The 23,671-nt window shown below is 44.2% G+C and overlaps 1 protein-coding gene across 8 annotated transcripts in view; it reads left to right on the top strand.

The window, feature by feature from the left end:
* The window catches only part of Gsap (gamma-secretase activating protein), a 94,821-nt gene that overhangs the window by 23,348 nt on the left and 47,802 nt on the right, over nt 1-23,671 (top strand). For all 8 annotated transcript variants that reach the window (XR_005503210.2, XR_005503209.2, XR_010065635.1 and 5 more), the window contains exons 6-12: nt 5,070-5,158; nt 9,147-9,216; nt 10,953-11,002; nt 16,047-16,151; nt 16,538-16,597; nt 17,432-17,475; nt 18,555-18,640. Coding sequence is in view for 4 of the 8 variants with exons in the window: in NM_001395028.2 (NP_001381957.1) it covers nt 5,070-5,158; nt 9,147-9,216; nt 10,953-11,002; nt 16,047-16,151; nt 16,538-16,597; nt 17,432-17,475; nt 18,555-18,640 (504 nt within the window). In the remaining 4 variants the exon portion in view is untranslated. The remainder of the gene's footprint in view (nt 1-5,069; nt 5,159-9,146; nt 9,217-10,952; nt 11,003-16,046; nt 16,152-16,537; nt 16,598-17,431; nt 17,476-18,554; nt 18,641-23,671) is intronic.

The raw sequence follows: 23,671 nt of genomic DNA, 5'->3' as shown, positions 1-23,671 counted from the left end.
TTAAAATGGGTATTAGTAGGGAAAGTCGCATTTCCTTCTTGTTTTCAATTTTCACAATATTTTTATCCCATTTTTCCTCTTGACTATCAATGTTCCTCTTTTTGCTGGAGCCATGTTTTAGGCAATAAGCAGATTTCCACAGTTCCTCACTGTCAGTGTGAAATAGTGGAGAGTTAACTGAGAAAGATTCTCAGTTAAGGGATTGTCCAAATCAGGTTGGGCTGCGGATGTGTCTGCGGGGGAATCCTTGACTGTTAATCAGTGCAGGAATGCCCATTCCACCATGGGCGGCACCATTCCCTAGGCATGTGGATCTGGGCTATATGAGAATCTAGCTAATCATGAGCTATGAGAAGTCAGCAAGCAGCCTTCATCAGTGGTTTCTGTTTCAAGGTCTTGCTTGAGTTCCTGCTCTGACTTCCCTCGATGACACACGGAGGAGTGTGACTTAGGTGTGTAGGCCAAACAAACAGAGAGCCACCTTTCCTCCCTTAAGTCACATTTGGTCAAGGTGTTTGTCACAGCAACAGAATGAAACTAGATCACTCATCGTTGCTTCTGTCCAGTCAACAGGAATGCAGCCTTGAGAATCGATGTGCTGTCCTGTCAGCTTTATTTTTTTCCCTTTCTTTTTTCTTTTTCCCCATCATAAACTGTGGTACTGATCAAACATTTGACTTTTCATTCTGTAGTTTATGCTTGTGATTCAACATAATAGCTCACTGCTGTCTTGCCTTTTCAAGTGATTTGTGTATTCAGCAGGAGTGTGTACATGTAAGAATATGTGTACACGAGTGCGACGTGTCAACCCACGTGGAGGACAGTTTAACATCTCATGCCTTCCTCTGTAGGTCTCTGTTTGGTTCTGTGTGAGACAGGCGCTCTCACGGAACCCAGAGCTCATGGATTTGGCCAGACTGGCTGGCCCAGGAGCTAGCTGGATCTGCTTGCCTCCACTCTGGAGTTCCAAGTAAACACTGCGGTGCCTGACTGTTTTATGTTGAATCTGAGCTCAGTTCTTTATGCTTGCATAGCAAGCACTTTCCCCACTGACTCATTTCCCCATATCCCTCAAGGATTGTTTTCTTAGTGTCTACTAATAATTTTATCGATCTGCCATAGATAGAAATGAGTACACAACAGGACTCTAACAACCAACCATCACAACTCCTCCACCACAACACACCACCACCAACACCACCTCCACCACCACACCACACCACACCACCACCTCCACCACCACCACCACCTCCACCACCACCACCACCTCCACCACCTCCACCACCTCCACCTCCACCTCCACCACCACCACCACCTCCACCACCACCACCACCACCACCTCCACCACCACCACCACCTCCACCTCCACCACCTCCACCACCACCACCACCACCTCCACCACCACCATCAATAAACAGGTTGAGATCTGGGCAAGGTGAGCCTTGAAACTGCCACAAAGGAAAAAAACAAAACAAAACAAAACAAAACAAACAAAAAAACAATCCCCAAATGCGTCCTTCTTCTGCTGTCCCTGGTGTCTGCCTGTGTGCTCCTTCTGTGTGGACCTGGGGCCTCTTTTGTGAAGGGGAAGTTGAGGAGACTTCCGGCTCAAGGAAGGACTCGGAGAGGACACAAGGCTGAGAGCAACAGTCATAATCGTTTGAAGGCGTTCGGGCAGGATGGTTCTGTGGCGCAGGTCAACACTAAGAGGCAGACAGCACTTAGTGAACTCACGGAAATCTGTTGTGAACGGCAGGGTTTGCAATGAGGCAGGTCAGGCACAGGGATGATAGGCAGCCAGGCAGTGAAGCACACCTGCAGGTCGGAAACGGGGGACGAAGGTAGATTGCTGTGTCCAGCAGCAGACAGGTGTCCACTGAAAGAGGAGGCGCCGCTCTCCTCCAGAACTTTGTTACAGAACAAGAATACATTCTCAGCTAGAAGCCGCAATTTGGTCCCGCCTCATCCTGACTACCACAGTATAGCTTCCTCTCCTCTCCCATTTCCCTGACCCTATGTCTTTATTGTTCATAATGCACAGGAGTGTGCACACATGCGTATGTGCACACGCACACTGCTCTTCTTTTCTCTTTTTCCTTTTTTAAACTAAACACCCAGTGTTCTGTTTTGGAACATCAGATGGAGACAGTCGGGGGAACGTACCGGTTCTGGGAAAATATCCCCCTTCTCCGTTAGTAGGTCATTCAGCTCTTATCTCATTCCAGAAAGTTATTTGTTCTCATTGTTTTCACAAAAGAACCCAGCAACACAAAATCCTTGCATGCCTTGTTCAATTGGAGAATGCTCATTTATCATTGTAAAGCCGAGGATAACTTTTTAACTTTTTTGGTACATAGCTCTTACATGTAGGGCAATCTGTCTTTAAGAAGGGATAAATCACTCTTGAATAAAATGCTCCTAGGTCATTTTCCCTTCAACTCAAGTGTCTTGTTACTTAAATAAACTTCTTGTTTAAAATTTAAAAAAAAATCCCCAAACAAAATAAATTAAAAAATACTAATGTTAAAAAGAAAAAAAAAGTCACACAGACCCCCCTCCTCCCCAATTCTCACAACATTGGGTGAGTAGGCCAGCATCCAAGAAGCTGAGGCAGGAGACTCACTCCAGATTCCAGGGCAGAATCAACCCCCACCACCAAAAAAACCCCCCAAAAAAGACCTCTTTAACCTTGGCATTTCTGAGGTACAGGCAGAGGGATTAAACATTTTGAGCCCATCATCAACTATGGTTATCAAATCCTGCTGTATATGCTTGGCTCAGGGAGTGGCACTATTAGGAGGCGTGACCTTGTTGGAGTAGGTGTGTCACTGTGAGCATGGGCTTAAGACCCTCCCGCTAGCTGCCTGGAAGTCAGTAATCTTCCCCTTAGCCCCCTTCAAATGAAGATGTAGATTTCTCAGCTCTGCCTGCACTGTACCTGCCTAGATGCTCCATGCTCCGGCCTTGATGATAATGGACTGAACCACTGAACCTGTAAGCCAGGCACAATTAAATGTTGGCCTTACAAGAGTTGCCTTGGTCATGGTGTCTGTTCGCAGCAGTAAAACCCTCACTAAGACACCTGGACTATGTAAGACCTCTCAGAGAAAAGTAGAAGGAAAAGCATAACTCTCTACCTTACAGACGAGGGAGTCAGATGTGGCCCTCAGGGTCTACAGGGAGGGTCTGCAGGGTCTACAGGGAGGGTCTGCCTCCTCATCTCCAGTTTGTAACCCGACATCCAGGTAGACAGAGTTTCTGCAAGCTAGGCTTCCAGAGTTTGGGAGCCGGGGAGGTCAGAGCTTAGGCTACAGGAAGGGCTGTGGCTGCAGGTCTCACACCCAGCCCGGCCCTCCAGGGCCGCAGCGGAAGCATGTATGCTCTCTGGCCTGCAGGGACGAGGCTATTGAGGAGTACCTGGCTCTCCAGCCTTGCCTCTGGCGGTCTGGGTGGAGGCGGGGAGTGGGGTAGGATACTAGCTGAGCCCTTGAATAGCTAGCGGCCCTTCAGGCCTGAGTTTCGGCCCTTGGTCACAGGGGTGAGCTGCCAGCTCAGCTTGCTTCTCCTCCAGGCTGTTTGAGGACCAGGGCCTCACCAACCTCCCAACCCCCCTGGGAAAAGCTCCAGGACAGCTCACAGCTGGACAAGTTACGGGAGCCCAGGATGTGGGAGTGCAACCTCCCATCTGCTGCTTGGGTCAGGAGTTTACCCGCAGGTGATCCTTAAAGATCTTTTTTTTTTTTTTTTTTTTTTTTTTTTTAGCAGAACTAACCCAGGACTCATAGTTTGTTAGACCACATCCTGGAAGCTGGCTCACACTAGGTACCTTTTCCTGGACCAGCACGTCACGTTACTTTTTCAAGGACTGAAAACTGGAGTTGATTCCAGTCTGCTGTATGATCCTCAGATTGCACATTGACATCCAAAATACAGTGCTTGAGAGAGAACCGCACTGTATAGTAGTCTTAAGAGCTCGAGCGTGCTCTCAGGAGAGGGGAACCTTTGACCTAAGTTCGGACATCTGTGGTAAACCCCTTCCAGCCCCTGGCTATGGCCTTACCCCTAATTACTTTTATGACATTTGCTCAGTGATGATACTGAGGACCTAAGCCAGCTGTTGAGAGCACTGCTCCATTGTCCCTGGGGGAAACTGAGATTATGAACTACTGACAGGCACTGTCAGCCATGATATACATACATCAGAAATTCTTTGTATACACACACACACACACACACACACACACACACACACACACACACACAGGACTGCCACCGTGCTGCAGAATCGGAGAGACAACAATGAACAGAACAATGATGATCTGGTCTACAAAGCTGTGCTAAAAAAACGCTACGCTTACACTCCGGCTACACTGACTTCTGCGTCATTGTGGTTGCTTTATCTGGTTTGATGTCCCCCCATTTTTTGGTAATGAAAACTAGGGCCTCCCACGTGCCCTACCAATCCCTCAACCACTCACTTACTACCTATGGCCCCCAATCTTGAATTTGAGGAATGTCAAAGTAAATCTTAGAAAAAAATTAAGAAATAGCTTCTATAAAAGGAAACACACACTTTCCACATCCGGGTGTCCCGATTTGCAAACGATGCTGTCTAGGGGAAAGGACACCCATTGGGGGTCAGCTTGTCTGGTGCTCGCCTGCATTATGGGCAACAGTATACTGTTTCAGAAACCGTCTGCATTTAGCTGTGGTGCTTCCTTTCCCAGTGCCTGCTGCCCTTCCTAGGGCACTCAAAGGCTTCCCTTTGAACGTGGGCATTCTTTGGTCCAAATGCACCTTCCCTTATATATGGATGCAGAAGGCGGGCCTTTGCTAGGCTGATTGCTCCTATAGAGTCCCTGGGCCCACCCCATAACCCTGAAAGGAACCAGGGGATAGAATTGCAGTGTAATGTCACCTCAAGAGACATGATGGTGACGGTAGGATTGTTCTCTTAACGCACTGTTGGCATAAGCTGATACCTCGGGCATTCTTCCTGATGGTCGCTTGAGAAAAGAGAACGCGTGCTGTTCTGATCTTTATGACTGAAATCTTCCTTTTCTCTGTAGGATCGAAGTGTCTAACTTTGCTGGTTGAAATCCACCCTGTCAACAACGTGACGGTTCTGAAAGCTGTGGATAGCTGCGTTTGGGTACAGGTAAGTAAGCCTGCTGTCTGTCTTGTCTCGTTAATCCCGAGGAGGTGTGACACCGAGGCAGAAAGGTGTTTGTTTACACGGCATGTTCACAGGCATCATCGCATTTAATCTGCTAAGCAGTATTCCTGAGGAGAAGGCTGGCAGCAACCAGACCTGAGGCTTCCCCTGTTAACCTGAAGATAGGAATTCTGGCCTGGCCACCCTGGCTCTCCTATATCTGACAGTAAAGCAATGTTGTCACGTGAGAACACCAAGTGTCAAAATAACTTGGTGGTAAGCTTTAAAATGGTTTATTCCGCATATTCACCAGGTTGATTAAGGGCAGTGGATTCCTGACCTCAGCAACACTGCACTGCTGTAGAGGTGTGCAAAGGATGATGCAGGCGGGCCTGTCCGTTTTTATCTGAAGATCCCACACTCGTGCATTCTTGCCCTTATGGGGACGTATTTGCAATTCAAAATCTACCCTTGTGGCTCTTTGCTGGGCATTTGCTGGGCAGGTGAGTCATCTGTTTGCACTTCCCCAAGGAAGGGTAAACCAGGCGATGTTCTGCCTTGTGTTCCCACCGTAGACAAGTGGTGTTCGCTGCCTAGAGCCATGGGTGTTTCATTTTTGTTCTTTTCCTTGTGATGTTTTTGATGACTTCCTGGCATCATTGGGAGGTATCATCAAGTGTTCCTAAGAGCACAAAGCTGTGATGTATTTTACAGAGGAAGTGTGTGTGTGTGTGTGTGTGTGTGTGTGTGTGTATTACTTAGATAAGCTATTTGGGCATGAGTTCTAGTGCTGTGGGCCACAAGCTCCATGCTAATAAATCAATAAGATGTGTGATACGAGGCGTAGTTCAACACACAAGAGAAGATTATGTGAGATTATGTGCAAGAGTGTGAACGGAGGTTAGTGGCCTGTGATCAAGTCTAGTGTTCAACATCCAAGGCCTTTGATAGTTAACGCAGGTAGTCAGGATTGGTTGTCCACAGATATGCTAGAGCATAATTTCCCTGAACCTCATTTCACGTTCCTAGCTTCTGGTCGACCTGGAGTCAACTAGTCTCACCTGTAGTATCTGACTTTGCCCCAGCTTACAGCCAATGGGGCTGCCTCTTTTCTGTATTAAGGGAGGGCTTGGCTTCCTCTCTCCTCCTCTCTTATCCTCCCCTCCCCTTCCCCTCCCCTCTCCTCCCACCCTTCTCTCCCCTCCCCCTTCCCTTCCCTCTCTTCCTTCCCCTCCCCCTCCTCTCTCTTTCCCTCTCCTCCCCTCCCCTCCCTCCCCTCCCCTCCCTTCTCTTCCTTCCCTACCTTTCCCTCCCCCTCCCCTCCCTCCCTTCCCCCTCCCCTCTCTTCCCTCTCCTCCCTTCCTCCTGTCTCCAGCTCTTCACTGCCATTCCAGTTGCTTGCAGATAGGCTCCCCCTGGGGCTCGTGAGCACCTTCTCTTCCCTTGGCAACCGACTTTGTCTGCACTGTTGTCAGTACAGGGATGGCTATGAGACAGAGCACACTTCCCTTTTCTGACTTGGTTTTGGGTTCCCTCAGCATCCCCACTCAGGCAGGGTAAATGATCGTGACATTATTCTTAAAGGACAAGTAAGGGAATTAGGCCCAGGGAAGGAGTGCTTTGCTTGTTCGCTCTTCTTCTGAGACAGCATTTCAGTATGTAGCCCTGGCTGGCCTGGAGCTGGCTACATAGACCAGGCTAGCCTGGCCTCCTGTTCTTACACCCTCACCTCTAGAGATGGGACGTCAAGCTTCCACTCATGGCATGTATTGGCCTTCTGCTCTGTTGCTCTCCCTGGCAGAGATGTGCCTCTTCACCATCCACCAAATCCGGTCTGCACTGTGTTCTGTCTTTATCTTTCATATGTTCATGTCTACACAGGGAGTCGGTCACCACTGTCCGAGGAACTGTAGCGGGACACTGGTGATTGGACCCTCCTTGTCATCCTTTGCGAGTCCCCGACGGCCTGAGCTACATTTAGATATGGCTCCTTCTAAACATCTATACCACATGCGCCAATGGCAGATGCCAGTTCTCACAGTCTTGCTGTGTTTGTGACGCTGTTCCCTTAAAGATGCATAGTGATTGTGTAGATTCTCACTTTTAATTGGTTTAGAATGCAAGAGAGCCATCTTGAATGCTGGAAAGCTGTACTTGAAGGCTATGTTTTAGTGTTCAGGCCTTGCTCTAGGACTACCTCAAACACTAGCACGACAACCACCACCTGTATGAGTTTTGTAAAATCACTTTCTCGGTGCTTACCCTGCAAGATGGGGCAGAGGCTTAGAGATCGGCAGCCACAGCGCCCGGGTACCTGCATTCCTGAGAAGGCAAGCTACTTCTGCAAACATGGAACTTCCCCAGCTTGTCTTCTTTTTTAAGTTCTAGGAAAATGTTATTAGAGTTTAAAAGAAAATCATACCAAGGCAGTTAAGCTGTAAATCTTGATTATACAGAGGAGAATGGATTATCTGGAGAGAAGGGGGGGGGGGTGAGGGAAGCCACACTACTTGAGTTAAGTCATCATGGAAGCCAGCCATTTGGCAGCAGTCAGTCACGTGATGGGGTGTGATGTTCAGTATGTTAGAGAGCCCACCATGTTAGGGTAAGCAAGCCTAGAAGAGAGAAGAAAAGGGATATGACAGACCTGAAAGTCTGTGGCTCTGTACAAGACTGTGCCGGGGGCAGGAATTCTGGGAGCACAAAGTGCACTATTTCAAAGGGATGCTTATGCTACCCACCTCTTAGCATGGCTTAAAGTGAGCCTGCCTTCCTAGAGGTATTTGTCCTCCTTTCCCGAGAGGCACTCCCTTAGCTAGGTCATGGGCCTGTCCAACTGGATTAACTCTTAAGGGAGGAGACAATGACATATCCCACCCAGACCTACCATCTTCTTAAGGGTTATCTCCTTATGGCAAAGCACTGAGGTCTTCACCTCAGCCCATTCCTCAGCCCAGCGTGCAGGGCATCTCATTAGCCCACACTCTCACAAGTCACTAATAGTTAACTCTGTATTGTTTCTGTAGCCAAATTCCGTATTTCTGTCTAGTATGTCATTTTTAAGGCCATTGGTAAAAAGAATGTCACACAGTCATCAGTAATTCTACTGATCTATTATGTAAATAGTAGTTATACAATAATAGTTATACAATGGTAATGGAGAGGTCAGTGTCTGTGGAAATTGGGCCACATGTGGCTATGTCCTTTTATAATAAAGCTTTCCGGGGAACAACACTCACTGGTAACTCTTTCTAGTAAATGGCTTTTCACGCCATAAAATGAGAAGGCTGGCCGACCATCCGTCCTTTTTTGATGATGAAAGCGTTGAGCTGTTGGAATCACCTCATGCCTGCTTTCTTTCAGCCAGGGCCGGTGGAGTCACACACAGTGGGAGCACACAAAGGGTGTGCAGTGTCAACCCCTCTCTTCCCAGTGGCCGCTATCGTAACTTTGAACCTTGTCACTCTTTAGTCACTTGCCACATCATGGCTCCCTGCTCTTTCCTGGAAAGTCCCTGGCCCCTTTGTTCTTTGTCTCTCAGATGTCTGGAAATTGCAGCTGGGAGTGTGCTTACTCAGTTTTTAATTATATACTGGGTTTAGTTTCATAATAAATATACTGACCACACTTTTTTTTCTGCGTGCAGTGGAACATGTCGTATCCATGTTCCTTGCATTGTTCCTGATTGTCTTCAGAATCAAACAGTCCAAACAGGAAGTACACCCTCTCTGGAGGCAGCTCCCTCTTTGTCTTGTGCTCAAAGGAAGGATGATAAAAGTCGTTCCTGGTACCAACCTCCCCCTAGACAACTGAGGTCCTAGAAGGTTCTTTCCTCTATGTGTTTGAACTTTGACAGGTGTGCAGTGAATCCCCTGAAATAGTCTGTGGTTCTCAGTTCCTTGCGTGAGGCGCAGCAGTGACCATGGTCAACTACTGAGGTACTGGTACAAGCCAAAAGTTGCTTATGATCTTTCTAATTCCCTCTCTACAGTTCCTCTACCCACAAGCTGAAAGTCATCTTCTTGCACAGAACCACCTGTTACTGATTTCAGAAGAGAAATGTAAGTGTATCTTTAGGTAATATATGGGGGAGCATGTGTAGTCGCCCAGTGAAGTGTGACGCCTGACTGAACGTGCTGGGCATCTTCACCATCACTGGGGCTCCTTGATGTCATATGAGACCTAGAATCCCTGCAAAAACCATTCCCTCCTCCTCAACTCCTTCCTCAACCTCTACTCAGTTTCCTTGTCTTGGGAAAGGAATAGTTCATGTGTACATAGATGTCCAACTTATCAACTTGTAGAACAGTTATAATGGTCTGTCTGTCTGTTTCCTATAAGATGTCTATCAGAGTGGATGACTTTGATCTAAGCGTGAGAGGCTTGGATGGAGAAAAGAAAGGGAAGGCATGGGCTCTAGAGGAATCCCAGGGGAGATCTCAAGGCCCACAGCAGCATGACCAAATTTAAGTATAAATGACACGAGAGGTTGTGGCCTTTCAAGGTGTTTTCAGATTTGGGAAGGGCTACAGACAAAATCCACGAATACTTACCAACAAGCAGTCTTTCACATTATGAGATGAAGCTGTGTGTTGATTATGTTTGAATGGGCAGATTATGTTTGTGTCTTGTAAATAGAACCAGCAGAATATAAGTGTCACTAAACCTAAGCTGTTAGTTGTTGCATAAAATTATAAAATAATGCTGTCCTTTACTCCACACTAGATCTGGCACCGCAGTGCCCCAACTTATCTGGTAGATATCTTCTCCTCAGCAAAGCGTCTCACCTGCTCTGCTCCATCCCATATCACTCTGCCGATGGCTTCTCTCTGAGCCTGGCAGCAATCTCTCTACCCATCCAGTTCCCAAGGCAGGTCGCCACCATGTCAGAAATACACATCCCAACTCCATGGCAGCCCAGTGTCTCCAGCCACTGCATACTCTCTTGAACTTAAATCGTCACATGAAAGAACACACAACACGATAACCTCTGACCCAATTGATAAGATATAATTGCCCACCTAGACATACAAAGCCCTGTACACATCCACCCCTTAAGAACATTCATAACAACCTGTAAATGTGCAGAGAGGAATCTTAACATCAGCCTCCATGTTCTCTTAGCCACTTCCTCTCCTCAGTTCCAGTCTCCTCTCTAAAACCTTTCTCCCGCCCATCCTTCCTTCTCATCCAATGACAGGCCTCCTTCTATCTCATACCTGCCTATACCTGTGTGATGACATCATCCTATGGTTAGTTAATACAAATTGGATTAAAGTGTTATAGATTTTATTCGTGTTGTGTTGTTCCTAAAATGCCGTGTGTGTATGTGTATAGTTTCTACCTCTATTAATGATATATATGCATTAATATATAAATATATGCATTAATAGATCATATATTAATATAATAATTAATTATATAACCCATTAATTATATACTTATGATGAATATATATGCATCCGAGGTCAACCCTGGTAACGAGGCTCTTGTGGTCTTATCTAAGACGCTGATACACTTGTGGAGGGAAGAATGGCCAGACGATCCATAGATTATAACAGTACAGAGAAAAGTAAATGTGGACATTGAGGCTGTCAGAGGGGGGCGACGATGTTTGTTTTGCAGTGTCTTGCAAGAGTTGTGTTGCCATGGGTTATTTTCTAAGCAGTTATTATATAAAAATGTATCCACAGTTATTAGAAAGATAGGACTAATGCTTTCCCTGAATATTTAACTCTCTCTCTCTCTCTCTCTCTCTCTCTCTCTCTCTCTCTCTCTCCCCGTTTATTTTTTAAAGATATTGAACGGTTTCATATCCAGATCACCAGAGAAGATGGAAACAGAGTGGTAAAGTTTTGAAATGCTTCTTGCTTCTAGAAGGAGTCATGCCTCTGGCCTCTACAGACAGATGAACTCTATTGACACAACACATTTTCTTTGATGTTTTTTGAATACTAAATAACCTCCCTGTTAAGACATGTGAACCAAAACAAACATACACGGAGGAAGTAGCAGCCTTCCTTGCTACCTCACACCCAGTGCCAAGTGCAGTAGTCTCGGGGACTTTCTCCACAGTCTCGCTTGCTGGTTCAAACCTGTCCGATGTTAGATACACATGTGGGGCTGGGGGGATCAGTTGTTTATACCAAATAGAATCGTGATCTCTGTCTTAGTGGTTGATAATTTACTCACGGCATCAAGAGGCCATAGGTTAGACACCAGGGCAAGGGCTGATTGTTTTTCGATAACTTTTATGTATATGCACATGCAGCACATAGGACCTGGTGTTTATGGTCCCTGCTCATCTTTCATCTGCACGTGTGCTTTCATTTGTCCCCAACTTTCCCCAGTTAGGTTGACTCCACATCTGTCTTCACTGTTGACAACCCTGGCTTGATTTATTATCAACCTGTGTGTGTAACTATGGAGACGCCAGCTAGAATAGCTTCGATTCATTTGCTGAGGAAGGGCACGGCAGTTCCTGGCCCGGTGTCTGATGTTTCAGCCATTCCATTGTGTGCGGACATCACCTCACTTGCCAGCCCTTTGGTTTTGAAGTACAAATCCTCTCTGACGTATCTTTTGCTCCCATCCTTTACATGTGGGCACTTTCATTTCTTTGGCTTAAATCCTCAGAATTGGATGGCTAGGTTGGCGGGAATATGCATTTAATATGGAGGGTTTGCTACTTTCCAAAAACCTAGTTTTATAAATAGAAGATTAGAGTATAACATAAATTTACCTTTAATGTTTTGCATGGTAAACCGATAGCTTACTGTTACCTTTGTCTGTATTTCTTTTACTGCTTATTGAGTTTGGGCACCTTCTCTGTTTACTGGCTATTTAGATTTGCTTTTTGGAAAATGTATCCATTATATCTTTGCTGGTTTTTCTACTTGGTTCCCTTTTTCTTGACAATTTTTTCATGAGTTCTGAATATAGTATAAGAATAAAAATGGGTTTTATTCAAAGTTTAGTCTATGAGATGACCTTTAAATTTTACACTTATTCATTGTTATGGTTTGTGGTGTGTGTGTTGTGTGCATGTGTGCATATGTGTGTGCATATGTGTGTGCCTGTGGATGCATGTGTGTGCATGTATGTGTGCATGTACTCATGGCATGCAATATGGAGAATTACCCCAGAGATCAAACTCAGGTTGTAAGGCTTGGTGGCAGGCACCTTCACCCATTAGCCTTCAAAATAATTTTTCTTCAAGAATATTGATGTTTCTCTGAAGACTTTAAAGCTATGGACAAAACTGAAACGGGAAGAGACTTTTACTAATCATGTAGTTACAGTTGAAAGCAGCAGAGCTGGCTGGAAATGAGCAGGCTGTGTGGGTGGGGCTGTGGCTGCTGGTGACCCCAGGGAGTGCTAGTGTTTAGAGCCCAGTTGCAGCAACAAGAACTTGGAGAGCAGGAAGCATGTATGTTGATGACAATGAGCAGAGGCTGAAGAGTAGGTGGGAAGAGAATTTGGAAGCCAGATGATACTGTGGGGAGCGTGTGTGTGTGTGTGTGTGTGTGTGTGTGTGTGTGTGTGTGTGTGTGTATGTATTTGTGTGTGTATGTGTGTGTGTATGTGTATTTGTGTGTGTATGTGTGTGTATATGTATTTGTGTGTGTGTATGTGTGTGTATGTGTATGTGTATTTGTGTGTGTATGTGTGTGTGTTTGTGTGTGTATGTGTATGTGTATTTGTGTGTGTATGTGTGTGTGTTTGTGTATGTGTATGTGTATTTGTGTGTGTATGTGTGTGTGTTTGTGTATGTGTATGTGTATTTGTGTGTGTATGTGTGTGTGTTTGTGTATGTGTATGTGTATTTGTGTGTGTGGATGTGTGTGTTTGTGTGTGTATGTGTGTGTATGTGTATTTGTGTGTGTATGTGTATGTGTATTTGTGTGTGTGTATGTGTGTGTGTTTGTGTGTGTATGTGTATGTGTATGTGTGTGTGTATGTGTGTGTGTTTGTGTATGTGTATGTGTATTTGTGTGTGTGTATGTGTGTGTTTGTGTGTGTATGTGTGTGTATGTGTATTTGTGTGTGTATGTGTGTGTGTATGTGTGTATGTGTATATGTATTTGTGTGTGTATGTGTGTGTATGTGTGTTTTTGTGTGTGTATGTGTGTGTGTATGTGTATTTGTGTGTGTATGTGTGTGTGTATGTGTGTATGTGTATATGTATTTGTGTGTGTATGTGTGTGTTTGTGTGTGTATGTGTGTATTTGTTTGTGTGTGTATGTGTGTATGTTTGTGTATGTGTATATGTATTTGTGTGTATGTGTGTGTGTTTGTGTGTGTATGTATGTGTGTATGTGTATGTGTATTTGTGTGTGTTTGTGTATGTGTATGTGTATGTGTATTTGTGTGTGTGTATGTGTGTGTGTGTTTGTGTGTACGCATGCGTGTGCTCCTGCCAGCTGCCCAGACAAGCTCTTACTGCTCAACATGGCATCTCTGCTGTTTCTCCATCCCCTGGTGCCCTTCCTGGGCACCACTCTGCCCACATTCGAGAAGTAACAGCTTTTACAAGGGTGTGTGATCCCTCGTGTTCATCCAACTCCCTCAAATAACAGGTAATACTGCAGCTCCATCTTCCAATGGAGAAAACAAACGACCAAGACCCACACAATCGAGGTCACCCCAGAGAGACACAATGGATAGTTTATCATGGTCATGAACAATCTGATGCACTCCTGGCTGCCCTATGGCTTTGACTGACAAGATTCCCAAGCCTGTTGTCCCCCTAAACCCAGAATTCATACACATGAACCCAGGATGGATTCAGGGGATACGTACAGGTGCTCTGGGATCTTTAACATCACTCCCCAGGGCCTGATGGTCATGGACCCAGGAGAGCGAGAACTAGACCTGTGTGGGTCCTGGTGCTTCATGCTTCAGCTTGACTGGGCATGTTCCTGTTAGGCCAGAGAGGGTTCAGGGGTGAATCTGCACCATCCTGGAGCTCCTTTCCTGCTCCAGCTCAGGGTCATGAGTTTTCATTTTATGGTTTAATGTCTGCTCGGTAGACATTTTGAGGAGAATGACTTGGGCCTGGGATATTTTACTCTCAGTGCACACTCTGTCACATACTGAGCCTACGTATACTAAGAGTATACGCTCTGCCACTAAGACATACCCATTGCTCTTATCAAGCAAAATTCTTCTTTTCTTTCTCTCTCTCTTTTTTTTTTTTTGGAAATAACTATTCTTTTTCTTTTTCTTTTTTTTTTTTTCGGAGCTGGGGACCAAACCCAGGGCCTTGTGCTTGCTAGGTAAGCACTGAGCTAAATCTCCAACCCCTCTCTTTTTTTTTTTTAGTCCGTGTCTTGTTTTGCATTTTAGTCTGGCTTGGAACTTGTCACCTCCTGCTTTAGCCTCCTGAGTGCCAGCATTACACATTGTGAACCAGCATGCCCAGTTTGGAAAAGTAAATTCCTTGTGAGTGTGTATGTATATATGTGTGTATCTTGTGTGTGTGCGTGCATGTTTGTATATGCGTGTATGTGCATATATGCTGGTGTGTGTGTACGTGCGTGTGTGCGTGCGTGCGTGCGAATGAGGTGTGCACTTGGGTATAATTTTTCAAGTAACATCTACCTTATATTTTTGAGACAGGGTCTCTCATTAGCCCGGGGCTTGCTAATTAGGCTATAGTGTATAGTCAGCTAGTCTCAGGGAGCATCCTATTTCTGTTTCCCCAGTCCTAGAATTACAAGTGTAAGCCACTGTGCCTGGATTTTTTTTTTTAATGTGTGTTTTGATGATCAACCTTAGGTCCTTATGCTGCTTACAAGACAATAATTTACTAACCGAGCCATCTCCCATTCAATTGGAAAGTAAACTCTTAGCTCCTTCTGTCAAGTTATTGAGAAATCTGCTGATATGTAAAACAATCACTAGCGATGTTGGGATTCTAGGTTTTGCTGAACTAACTTTGCAGCCTAGTCTAACCTCTCTGGGCTTCAGTTTTCCCTTGAGTTCATTGCATAGCCAGGAATGGCCCTAAACTTCCGATCCCACTATGTGCTGGTAACACAGTCATGTGCCCCAACTCCTGGCTTGCGGGGAGTGGCAGATGAGGGCTTCCTGCATGTTAGGCGAATACTAGCTGAGCTATAGCCCAGCTTCCTGTCCTTCGATTTTAATTCTCTATTGTCCTCTGAGTTTAAACAGACATTTTACATTTAAAACGTATATTTAATATACTTTTATTTCTTCTTCCTTCATTTCTAGAAGGACTCGTCCCTAGGTAATGTTAGTTTCTAGACACACTCAGGGCATGAGTTGGTTGGCAGGGGTTCCATGCTCACTGGGAAGGTTCTGCTTCTGACTGAGATGTAAGTAGAGAAGCTCACAAGAGCCCCTTAGGCTTAGTGCTGAGGAGCTTGGCTTTTGTATGGGGATTCAGAGGTGGGGCTTTGTCCAAGAGGCAAAATCCGAGTCAGACCTCGAAGGGCGAGTGTCAAGTATGGCTGATGGATGTGCAGTGCCATCCCTCTTGTGGAAACCAAGACCAAACCTGGTGTATGGCTCAGCTGGGCCATTACAGAGCCCTCTATGTCAGGCCTGAGTCCTTCCGCAGTGTCAGCCTTTGCCTTTGGAGGTGAAGGCTTTGGTCTATAAAGACCTGGCTGAACTTACACGCGCTCTGTCGATACAGATGCTCTTGTGGATGCTGCCTGTTGGGCTAGGAAGAGGGGTAGAGGCCATTAGGACAGAGGCAATGATACCTTAGAGATTTTATGGAAAAGTGCGTGTATTTTGGATATGGGGAGGTCCGAATAATAAATTACGGGTATTTCCATGTATCACAGGGATAGGACACGTAAAAATAATGATTTGAGATGTCATTTTAAAAATACTTATGAAATCATTCTGTCCCTAGGTAATTAGAAATTCTAGCCATCTCCCAAGAGAAAGAATAGCTGAAGACTTCGTTTGGGCTCAGTGGGATGTGTCAGAGCAGAGAATCCACTACATTGAACTGCAGGTAAAAACTAGCCCAGGGCTACCTATTCCTATGGAAACGATACAGATTCGACAACACTGTGGCATTGATAATTAGTTTTATTTTATTCATACAGATGCTTCACCTGGAAGTCATCTGTGCACCACGCATGTACAGTGCTCTCGGAGGGTAGAAGCCGGGATAGGATCCCGGAACTGCAGTTAGATGGTGTTTGCCCAGGTCCTCGGGAAGAGCAGCCAGTGCTCTTACCCACTGAGACCTGCTGTAGCTTTTTAACAACCACAGTGCTTTTAATGGGGGCAGTCAGCGAATGTTTATTACAGATAATGATAATTATTGTTTCTCGACTATGTCCTCTCCTCAGCTTTTTTATTTCGGGAATAATATGCCAAGCATGTCTTTTCTAGGAGTCAAGGAGTATCTTGAAATGCGTCCAGTTCTGGGCAGATGAAAGCTTTACCATAATGGTGAGTACACAGAATCACCAGTCCTAGGAAGTTTTACCAGAGTTGATGCCATTAGCAAACGTTTGGGCATTTTGGTATTGCACCAGTCACGTGCAGGATCGAATAATTTGGCCTGTGCTGTCCCCAAATGCAGAGTTGATGCAGGTGAAGAGGGTTGCAGGCACAGGAGAGTGCATTTTTAAAGTAACCACCCTTACAGGGCCTTAGAGGAGGGTAATGGGTGTGATCCAGAGTAGATCGCTCTAAGTGGTCGCAAGTGGTTTGACTCAAAAGCAATTGTGAATAGAATGGGTTTGAGGAAGCAAGCCAGTTAGGGTGGATAGTTAGGTACCCAGCGTCACCCTTGGAACTGTGGGATCATGTCCCTTAGGTCTTTATCTGGGATGGACAGCATTTCCTTCCTTCCTAAGGACCAATACTGGTATCAAGCACATATTGGTTTCACACTGTTACAAGACTTTCTTATCACGTCCTGCCCCATTTTTAGCTCACCCACTCCAAAAGACATCCCTGGCTTCCTCCCTTCCATGACTACCTATGGCCTGTTAAAGGCTGCAGTTGTCAATCATCCTACTACTGTATACAATCTGTTGGTGATATCCAAGTCAAAGGCAGAGTGAGCCTTGCAGGGGAGCATACACTGAACGTGTCTGCGAACTCCAGGATGTGCCCTTCCTGCACTGTGGGGGTGGGCGTAGCCTCTGGAGGTGATGAGCGTTTGTCACTGCACAGCCCGTCAATGTCCTCTTCTCCGGGGAAAGTCTGTAACACCTGCGGTGATGTCATTTCTAATGGTCATCTCATCTTCTTCTTCTTTTTTTTTTTTTTTGACAGTTTGAAATGCCCTTGGACATATCATTAAGTGGCTTGAGATTTAAGTAAGTTATCCATAGAATGTTACATGTCATAGACATTTATAGGTAGCAAAATGATGACATCTTTTCCTAATTGTGGTAGGTAGACAGACCATCTGATATTTTGTGCATCTACTCTAAGATTTATTCTTTTTAGTTTATCTGTGTTTAGCCTGCATACATCTCTGTATCACGTGTGTACAGTGTTTGCAAAGACCAGAAGAGAGTGTCAGATCCTCTGGAACTGGAGTTACCAGCAGTTGTGACTTGCTATGTATGTTCTGATTATTAAACTTGGGTCCTCCAGAGAAGTAGCCAGTGCTCTTAATTTATGAGCCATGCCTAGCCACTTGTGGATATATAAACTGATTTATTAAGCATGGATACAGGATTAGACGTATAAAGTCAACTGTGTTGATTTTCTTAGCCACGTTCTCCTGCAGGGCCCCTGCATTTATTTTGATGTGTGGAAGCGCTTGACTCCTTGTGATTAAACAGAGAGGGTTTATGACTCAGCACAAACTCATCAGATCAAACATCGAAATGCTTTCTTATTGCCAATGAGAGGTCACAGGTCAACCCACTTGTAACTCAGCCCAGTCTCTTGTTTCATTTTTTTTCTATTTTCCTCTTTACGCAAAAGGCAAGACTTTTCTTTTTATAGAGTATTTAGTGTAATAAAAAATTACAGCATAAAAAAAAAAAACAAGACGAAACATAGGATATCAAAGGCCAGAAGAAAAGAAATTCTCGCAAAATCAGTAATTGCAGTCTTAAAGTGTTCAGTATTTCACTAGCTCTACTTAAACACATATGGATACTTAATTGTACCTATTTTCAAACATAGTATTGTATATTTTAGGTAATATTACTATAATCCATAAATTACAAGAACTTGTGTAGTAAGTAATACAATTTTCTGTTGCCAGGCCCACACCTTTAAGCACCACTTACATTTTTACTTTATTTAACAAACACCGTCTGCTGAGATGTGAAGGAAGCATTTCTCTCCGTCTGTGGGTGTGCTGTAGTGCTTGTGGCCTGTATGAGAGGAGTCCGTGTTTTAAGTGCACTCAATCATTTCTTTTCCTTTATAACCTTAGACTCGTCAACTTCGGCTATGATTATCGTCAAGACCAAGCCAAGCTTTGCCATCAGCCATCCCTCTGCATTTTTACCAACCACACAGGTAGAGCCGGGGTCGTGCCTACCAATTTTCATTTGAACTTGTATATAAGTTCTATGCAGTTTGTATAGAATTTGAGTTCTGTAGAAAATGCCATTACGGTTCCACTATGTGAGCAATATTGTTAAATAAGCTGTTATTTATGAAAGTACTGTTAAAGAAAAAGAAAATGAATTATAACAGCCACATTATTATAAAAAACAAGTGGATATTACATATACATTCATAGGTTGAACCAGTATAATTCTACTCCTTTCTGTCACTTCCATTATAATTACACTCACACACACACACACACACACACACACACACACACACACACACACACGCTATATTTATGGAAGAAACCATCACCAACAGGGTTATTGTTCTAATAGGTTTTATTGGTATTGTTTTAATAGAGTGGATATATTCACATTTATTCAATGCAAAATTTCCCATGAGGGTAGAAATGCTTTCTGTGTCAGCCTTACTGATGTGTTGGGTTCTAAATATCTATTTATTTATTTTTATATTTTTTGCATGTATTGTATGTCTGTGGGCGCATGTGTGCCATTCTATGTACGCATGTGGAGTTCAGAGGACAAATTATGGGAGGGAATTCACCTCGTGGGCTCCAGGATCGAGTTCATTTCGTCAGGCCTGGTGGCAAGTGCTTTTACCTGTGGCGCTTCCTTACGGGCCCATGTGTAGAATCTAACCCTATGCACCTGGGTTTGAATGCTATGTCATGGGCCGCTGTTGTAGACGTCAGAGCTTGATACATACCTGTTTATGTAGAGAACATGGAGAGAGGGTTGTTGGGATGGTGCATGTGAGCAAACTATGCTATATGCCTGTAAAGTGTTGGGGTCTGGGAATCGCGCACAAACTACTCCGACAGCCAATCTCAGTCAAACAGGTGTGGTTTGTTCAGCACCACACCCCAAGACATAAAACATACGTCAGACTTGGGAGCCAATTGTGACCTTGAGTCAAGATCCTACAGGGCCTTTTAAGCCTGAGGTCTATAAACATCTATGTTAAGTTATTCCACCAATCAGGATTTAGGGATGGGGATTTCCTTAGGAACACGTCTTTGTTGTACACTTATCCTGCTCCCATTGGCTGGGGTATTCAACTGTGGCAGGCAGGAGACTTGGGCTGTCTAACATTCAGGTCTTAACTTGCCAACTAGGATGTCAGTTACCCACATACCTGTTACATGTCTCTTCCTGACAAGCAGGGTGTCAGTTCCCAGGGAGGATTTAGGAACTCAAACTTTACTCAATCCCTACTCAAAATGGAAGTCTTATTTCAAATAGCAGGTGTCCCTCTTATGTTGGGTCCATCCCAGGGGCAGCTTATAAAGGCAAATACCGTTAAAGCTCATACCCAGGTACAGGAGGTGCTGCTGGGATGTTGGTTTGGGTCCAAGCCTATTGCGGCTAACTCTACAAAGCTTCTACCAGCTTCTATCACGATTGGTTTCCAAGGGCACAGAATATGTAATCACCTTGGGCATAAGAAAGTTTCTAGTAACAATGGAAACAACGTATGAGAAAGTTTCCTTATAATATTAGTAATAGTAAAAAAAGAAAAAAAAAAAAAGACAGGCCAGACAGGCAGCAGCTACCTAGGCTTTAACATTCCACCTTAACATGAAGAAACAATGTCACAGTTAGGCCTGCCCTACGTGACCTTAATATGCAGTGATAATTGGTAATATAAGGCAGTCACCATGGCCGCTGGGTGCAAAAAGGTTAGAGGGGGCAGGGGAAGTCCAGACGAGATCCAAGTCACACTTGAGACCATGGTGACTTGAGTACAATGGGCAAAGAATATAGAGGGAAAGAGGGTGTGATGTATCTCAGAGATGCCCTCCTGTAACGAGGTGAAGAGGAGAGGCCCTTGGGTGTCTGCATCAGCAGGTGAACAGTGATGGTGTTTACTAGGGTGTGGGGGTTGTCAGAATGTGGCTAGCATTTGAAACCACAGGAGGAGGGTAGGGTGCGAAGGGGAGGTATTGGGGAGTAATATCTGGGAGTTTAAGTGTTAGGAGTGTCCAATTGAAAGGGTAAAAGGATGCCTCATGAGGAGAGAGCTGGGCAAGGATGATAGCACGAACCCAGAGGCAGAGTGAAGTCTCCCCCAGGGGAAGGGCTAAGTGTATCTCCAGTGGTGGAGTTCCCAGGGGCTGTCCTGTGAGCCGCCTGCCTTGGGCGACTGGAGGGAGACCTGGGCTCTGCTTAAGTTGAGCATCACAGAGAGATAGCGAACTTGTGAGAGGGCAGCAGCAGAGGGTGGAATTGGGATTTAGGGAATTTTTTTTTAAAAAAAACTCTGGTTGTTTAAATGTGTACAGGACATATTTAGTGGGGAAGGAAAATGGGACAAGTCCTGGATGAAAGGACTGATATGTTTTGATGGTGGGAGGAAATGAGAACCAGACTCACAGGGTTGAACTCCGTGGGAGCTTCCCTGCCGCCTTTGCTGATATAAACAGCCACTTCACGCTTTGAATCTCTGCGGAGTTTCCCTTTTTAATTTACCCAGAGGAACTCATGAACAGTCACAGCCATAATGTACAAGATGGCTACTACAACTCATTTAATGACATATTGGCTTCTTCTGGTAGGAAACATAGGAGTATCTCTTCTTTTCCTTTCCTGGCAATGTGTGAGAGCGTAGAAAAGGGGCCTTGTTCTTCAGTCAGCTTTGCAGGAAAGAACGTAGATCTGGTTCAAATGAACTCCCAGGGTTAAGGTAAAAATCTGGAGAAGCATTTTGTTGTTGTTGTTGTTGCTGTAGTAGTAGTAGTAGTAGTAGTAGTAGTAGTAGTAGTAGTAGTAGTAGTAGTAGTAGTAGTAGTAGTAGTAGTTGCTGTTGTTGTTGTGGAGTAGTAAGTTGCCAGTTCTCATACCTTTTTCCAGTTAGGTTTAAAAGCAAGTTCTTACCTCCACAGTTAAAATAAACAAGATTGTGGTGTAGTTATGCAGTTGGTGAAAGAACCCTGTCTATAGGCCAGAATAAATAGAAAACAGGTTATTCCAAATGAATTGGCAAATTGCTCTTTTTGACTCTATGAAGAATGGAGTTGGAATTTTGATGGGGATTGCATTGAATCTGTAGATTGCTTTTGGCAAAATGGCCATTTTTACTATATTAATCTTGCCAATCCATGAGCATGGGAGATCTTTCCATCTTCTGAGGTCTTCCTCAATTTCTTTCTTCAGAGGCTTGAAGTTGTTGTCACATAGATTTTTTTCCGCTTCCTTGGTTAGAATCACACGGAGGCATTTTACATTATTTGGGACTATTGTGAAGGGTGCCATTTCCCTAATTTCTTTCTCAGCCTGTTTATCTGTTGAGTAGAGGAAGACCACTGATTCATTTGAGTTAATTTTATATCCAGCCACTTTGCTGAAAATGATTATCAGGTTTAAGAGTTCTCTGGTGGAATTTTTGGGGTCACTTAAGAATTCTATCATAACATCTGTAAGTAATGATATTTTGACTTCTTCCTTTCCAATTTGTATCCCTTTGACCTTTTGTTGTCTAATTGCTCTGGCTAGGCCTTGGAATACTATACTGGATAGGTAGGGAGAGAGTGGGCAACCTCGTCTAGTCCCTGATTTTAGTGGGATTGCTTCAAGTTTCTCTTCACTTAGTTTGATGTTGGCTACTGGTTTGCTGTATATTGATTTTACTATGTTTAGGTATGGGCCTTGAATTCCTGATCTCTCCAAGACTTTTATCATGGAGGGGTGTTGAATTTAGTCAAATGCTTTCTCAGCATCTACTGAGATGATCATGTGGTTCTTTTTTTTTTTTAATTTTAGAGTTTTTACTTTTCTTTTTCATTGTGCTAGTTTTTTTTTGTTTTTGTTTTTTTCTCTCTTGTGTGTTACATTATTTATTTTTTTTAAATCTTTTTTTTAAAATTAACTTGAGTATTTCTTATATACATTTCGAGTGTTATTCCCTTTCCCGGTTTCCAGGCAAACATCCCCCTCCCCAACCTCCCCCTCTTGCCGCCCTCCCCCCAACAATCTAGTTCACTGGGGGTTCAGTCTTAGCAGGACCCAGGGCTTCCCCTTCCACTGGTGCTCTTACTAGGATATTCATTGCTACCTATGAGGTCAGAGTCCAGGGTCAGTCCGATCATGTGGTTCTTATCTCTGAGTTTGTTTATATAGTGGATTACATTGAATGATTTCTGTATATTAGACCAGCCCTGCATCCCTGAGATAAAGCCTATTTGATCATGATGGATGATCGTTTTGATGTGTTCTTGGATTTGGTTTGCAAGAATTTTATTGAGTATTTTTGCATCAATATTCCTCAGGGAAATTGGTCTGAAGTTCTCTTTCTTTGTTGGGTCTTTTTGTGATTTAGGTATAAGTATAATTGTGGCTTCTGTTTCTATTTTATGGAATTGTTTGAAGAGTATTGGTATGAGGTCTTCTTTGAAGGTCTGATAGAATCATTTGGAATTACAAAAAACCCAGGATAGCAAAACTTTTCCCAACAATAAAGGACTTCTGGGGGAATCACCATCCCTAACCTCAAGCAGTATTACAGAGCAATAGTGGTAAAAACTGCATGGTATTGGTACAGAGACAGGCAGGTAGATCAGTGGAATAGAATTGAAGACCCAGAAATGAACCCACATACTTATGATTATTTGATCTTTGACAAAGGAGCTAAAACCATACAGTGGAAAAAAGACAGCATTTTCAACAAATGGTGCTGGTTCAATTGGAGGTCAGCATGTAGAAGAATGCAAATCAATCTATTCTTATTGCCTTATACAAATCTCAAGTCCAAGTGGATCAAGGACCTCCCCATAAAACCAGATACATTGAAACTAATAGAAGAGAAAATGGGGCAGAGCCCTGAATACATGGGCACTGGGGAAATTTTTCTGAACAGATCACCAATGGTTTATGTTCTAAAATCAACAATAAACAAATGGGACCTCATAAAATTGCAAAGCTTCAGTAAGGCAAAGGACACTGTCATTAGGGCAAAACAGCATCCAACAGATTGGGA

This window comes from Rattus norvegicus, chromosome 4 (assembly GCF_036323735.1).
Source record: "Rattus norvegicus strain BN/NHsdMcwi chromosome 4, GRCr8, whole genome shotgun sequence".
In the NCBI taxonomy this organism is placed as follows: domain Eukaryota; kingdom Metazoa; phylum Chordata; class Mammalia; order Rodentia; family Muridae; genus Rattus; species Rattus norvegicus.
This window is presented reverse-complemented; position numbering and strand designations above follow the sequence as displayed.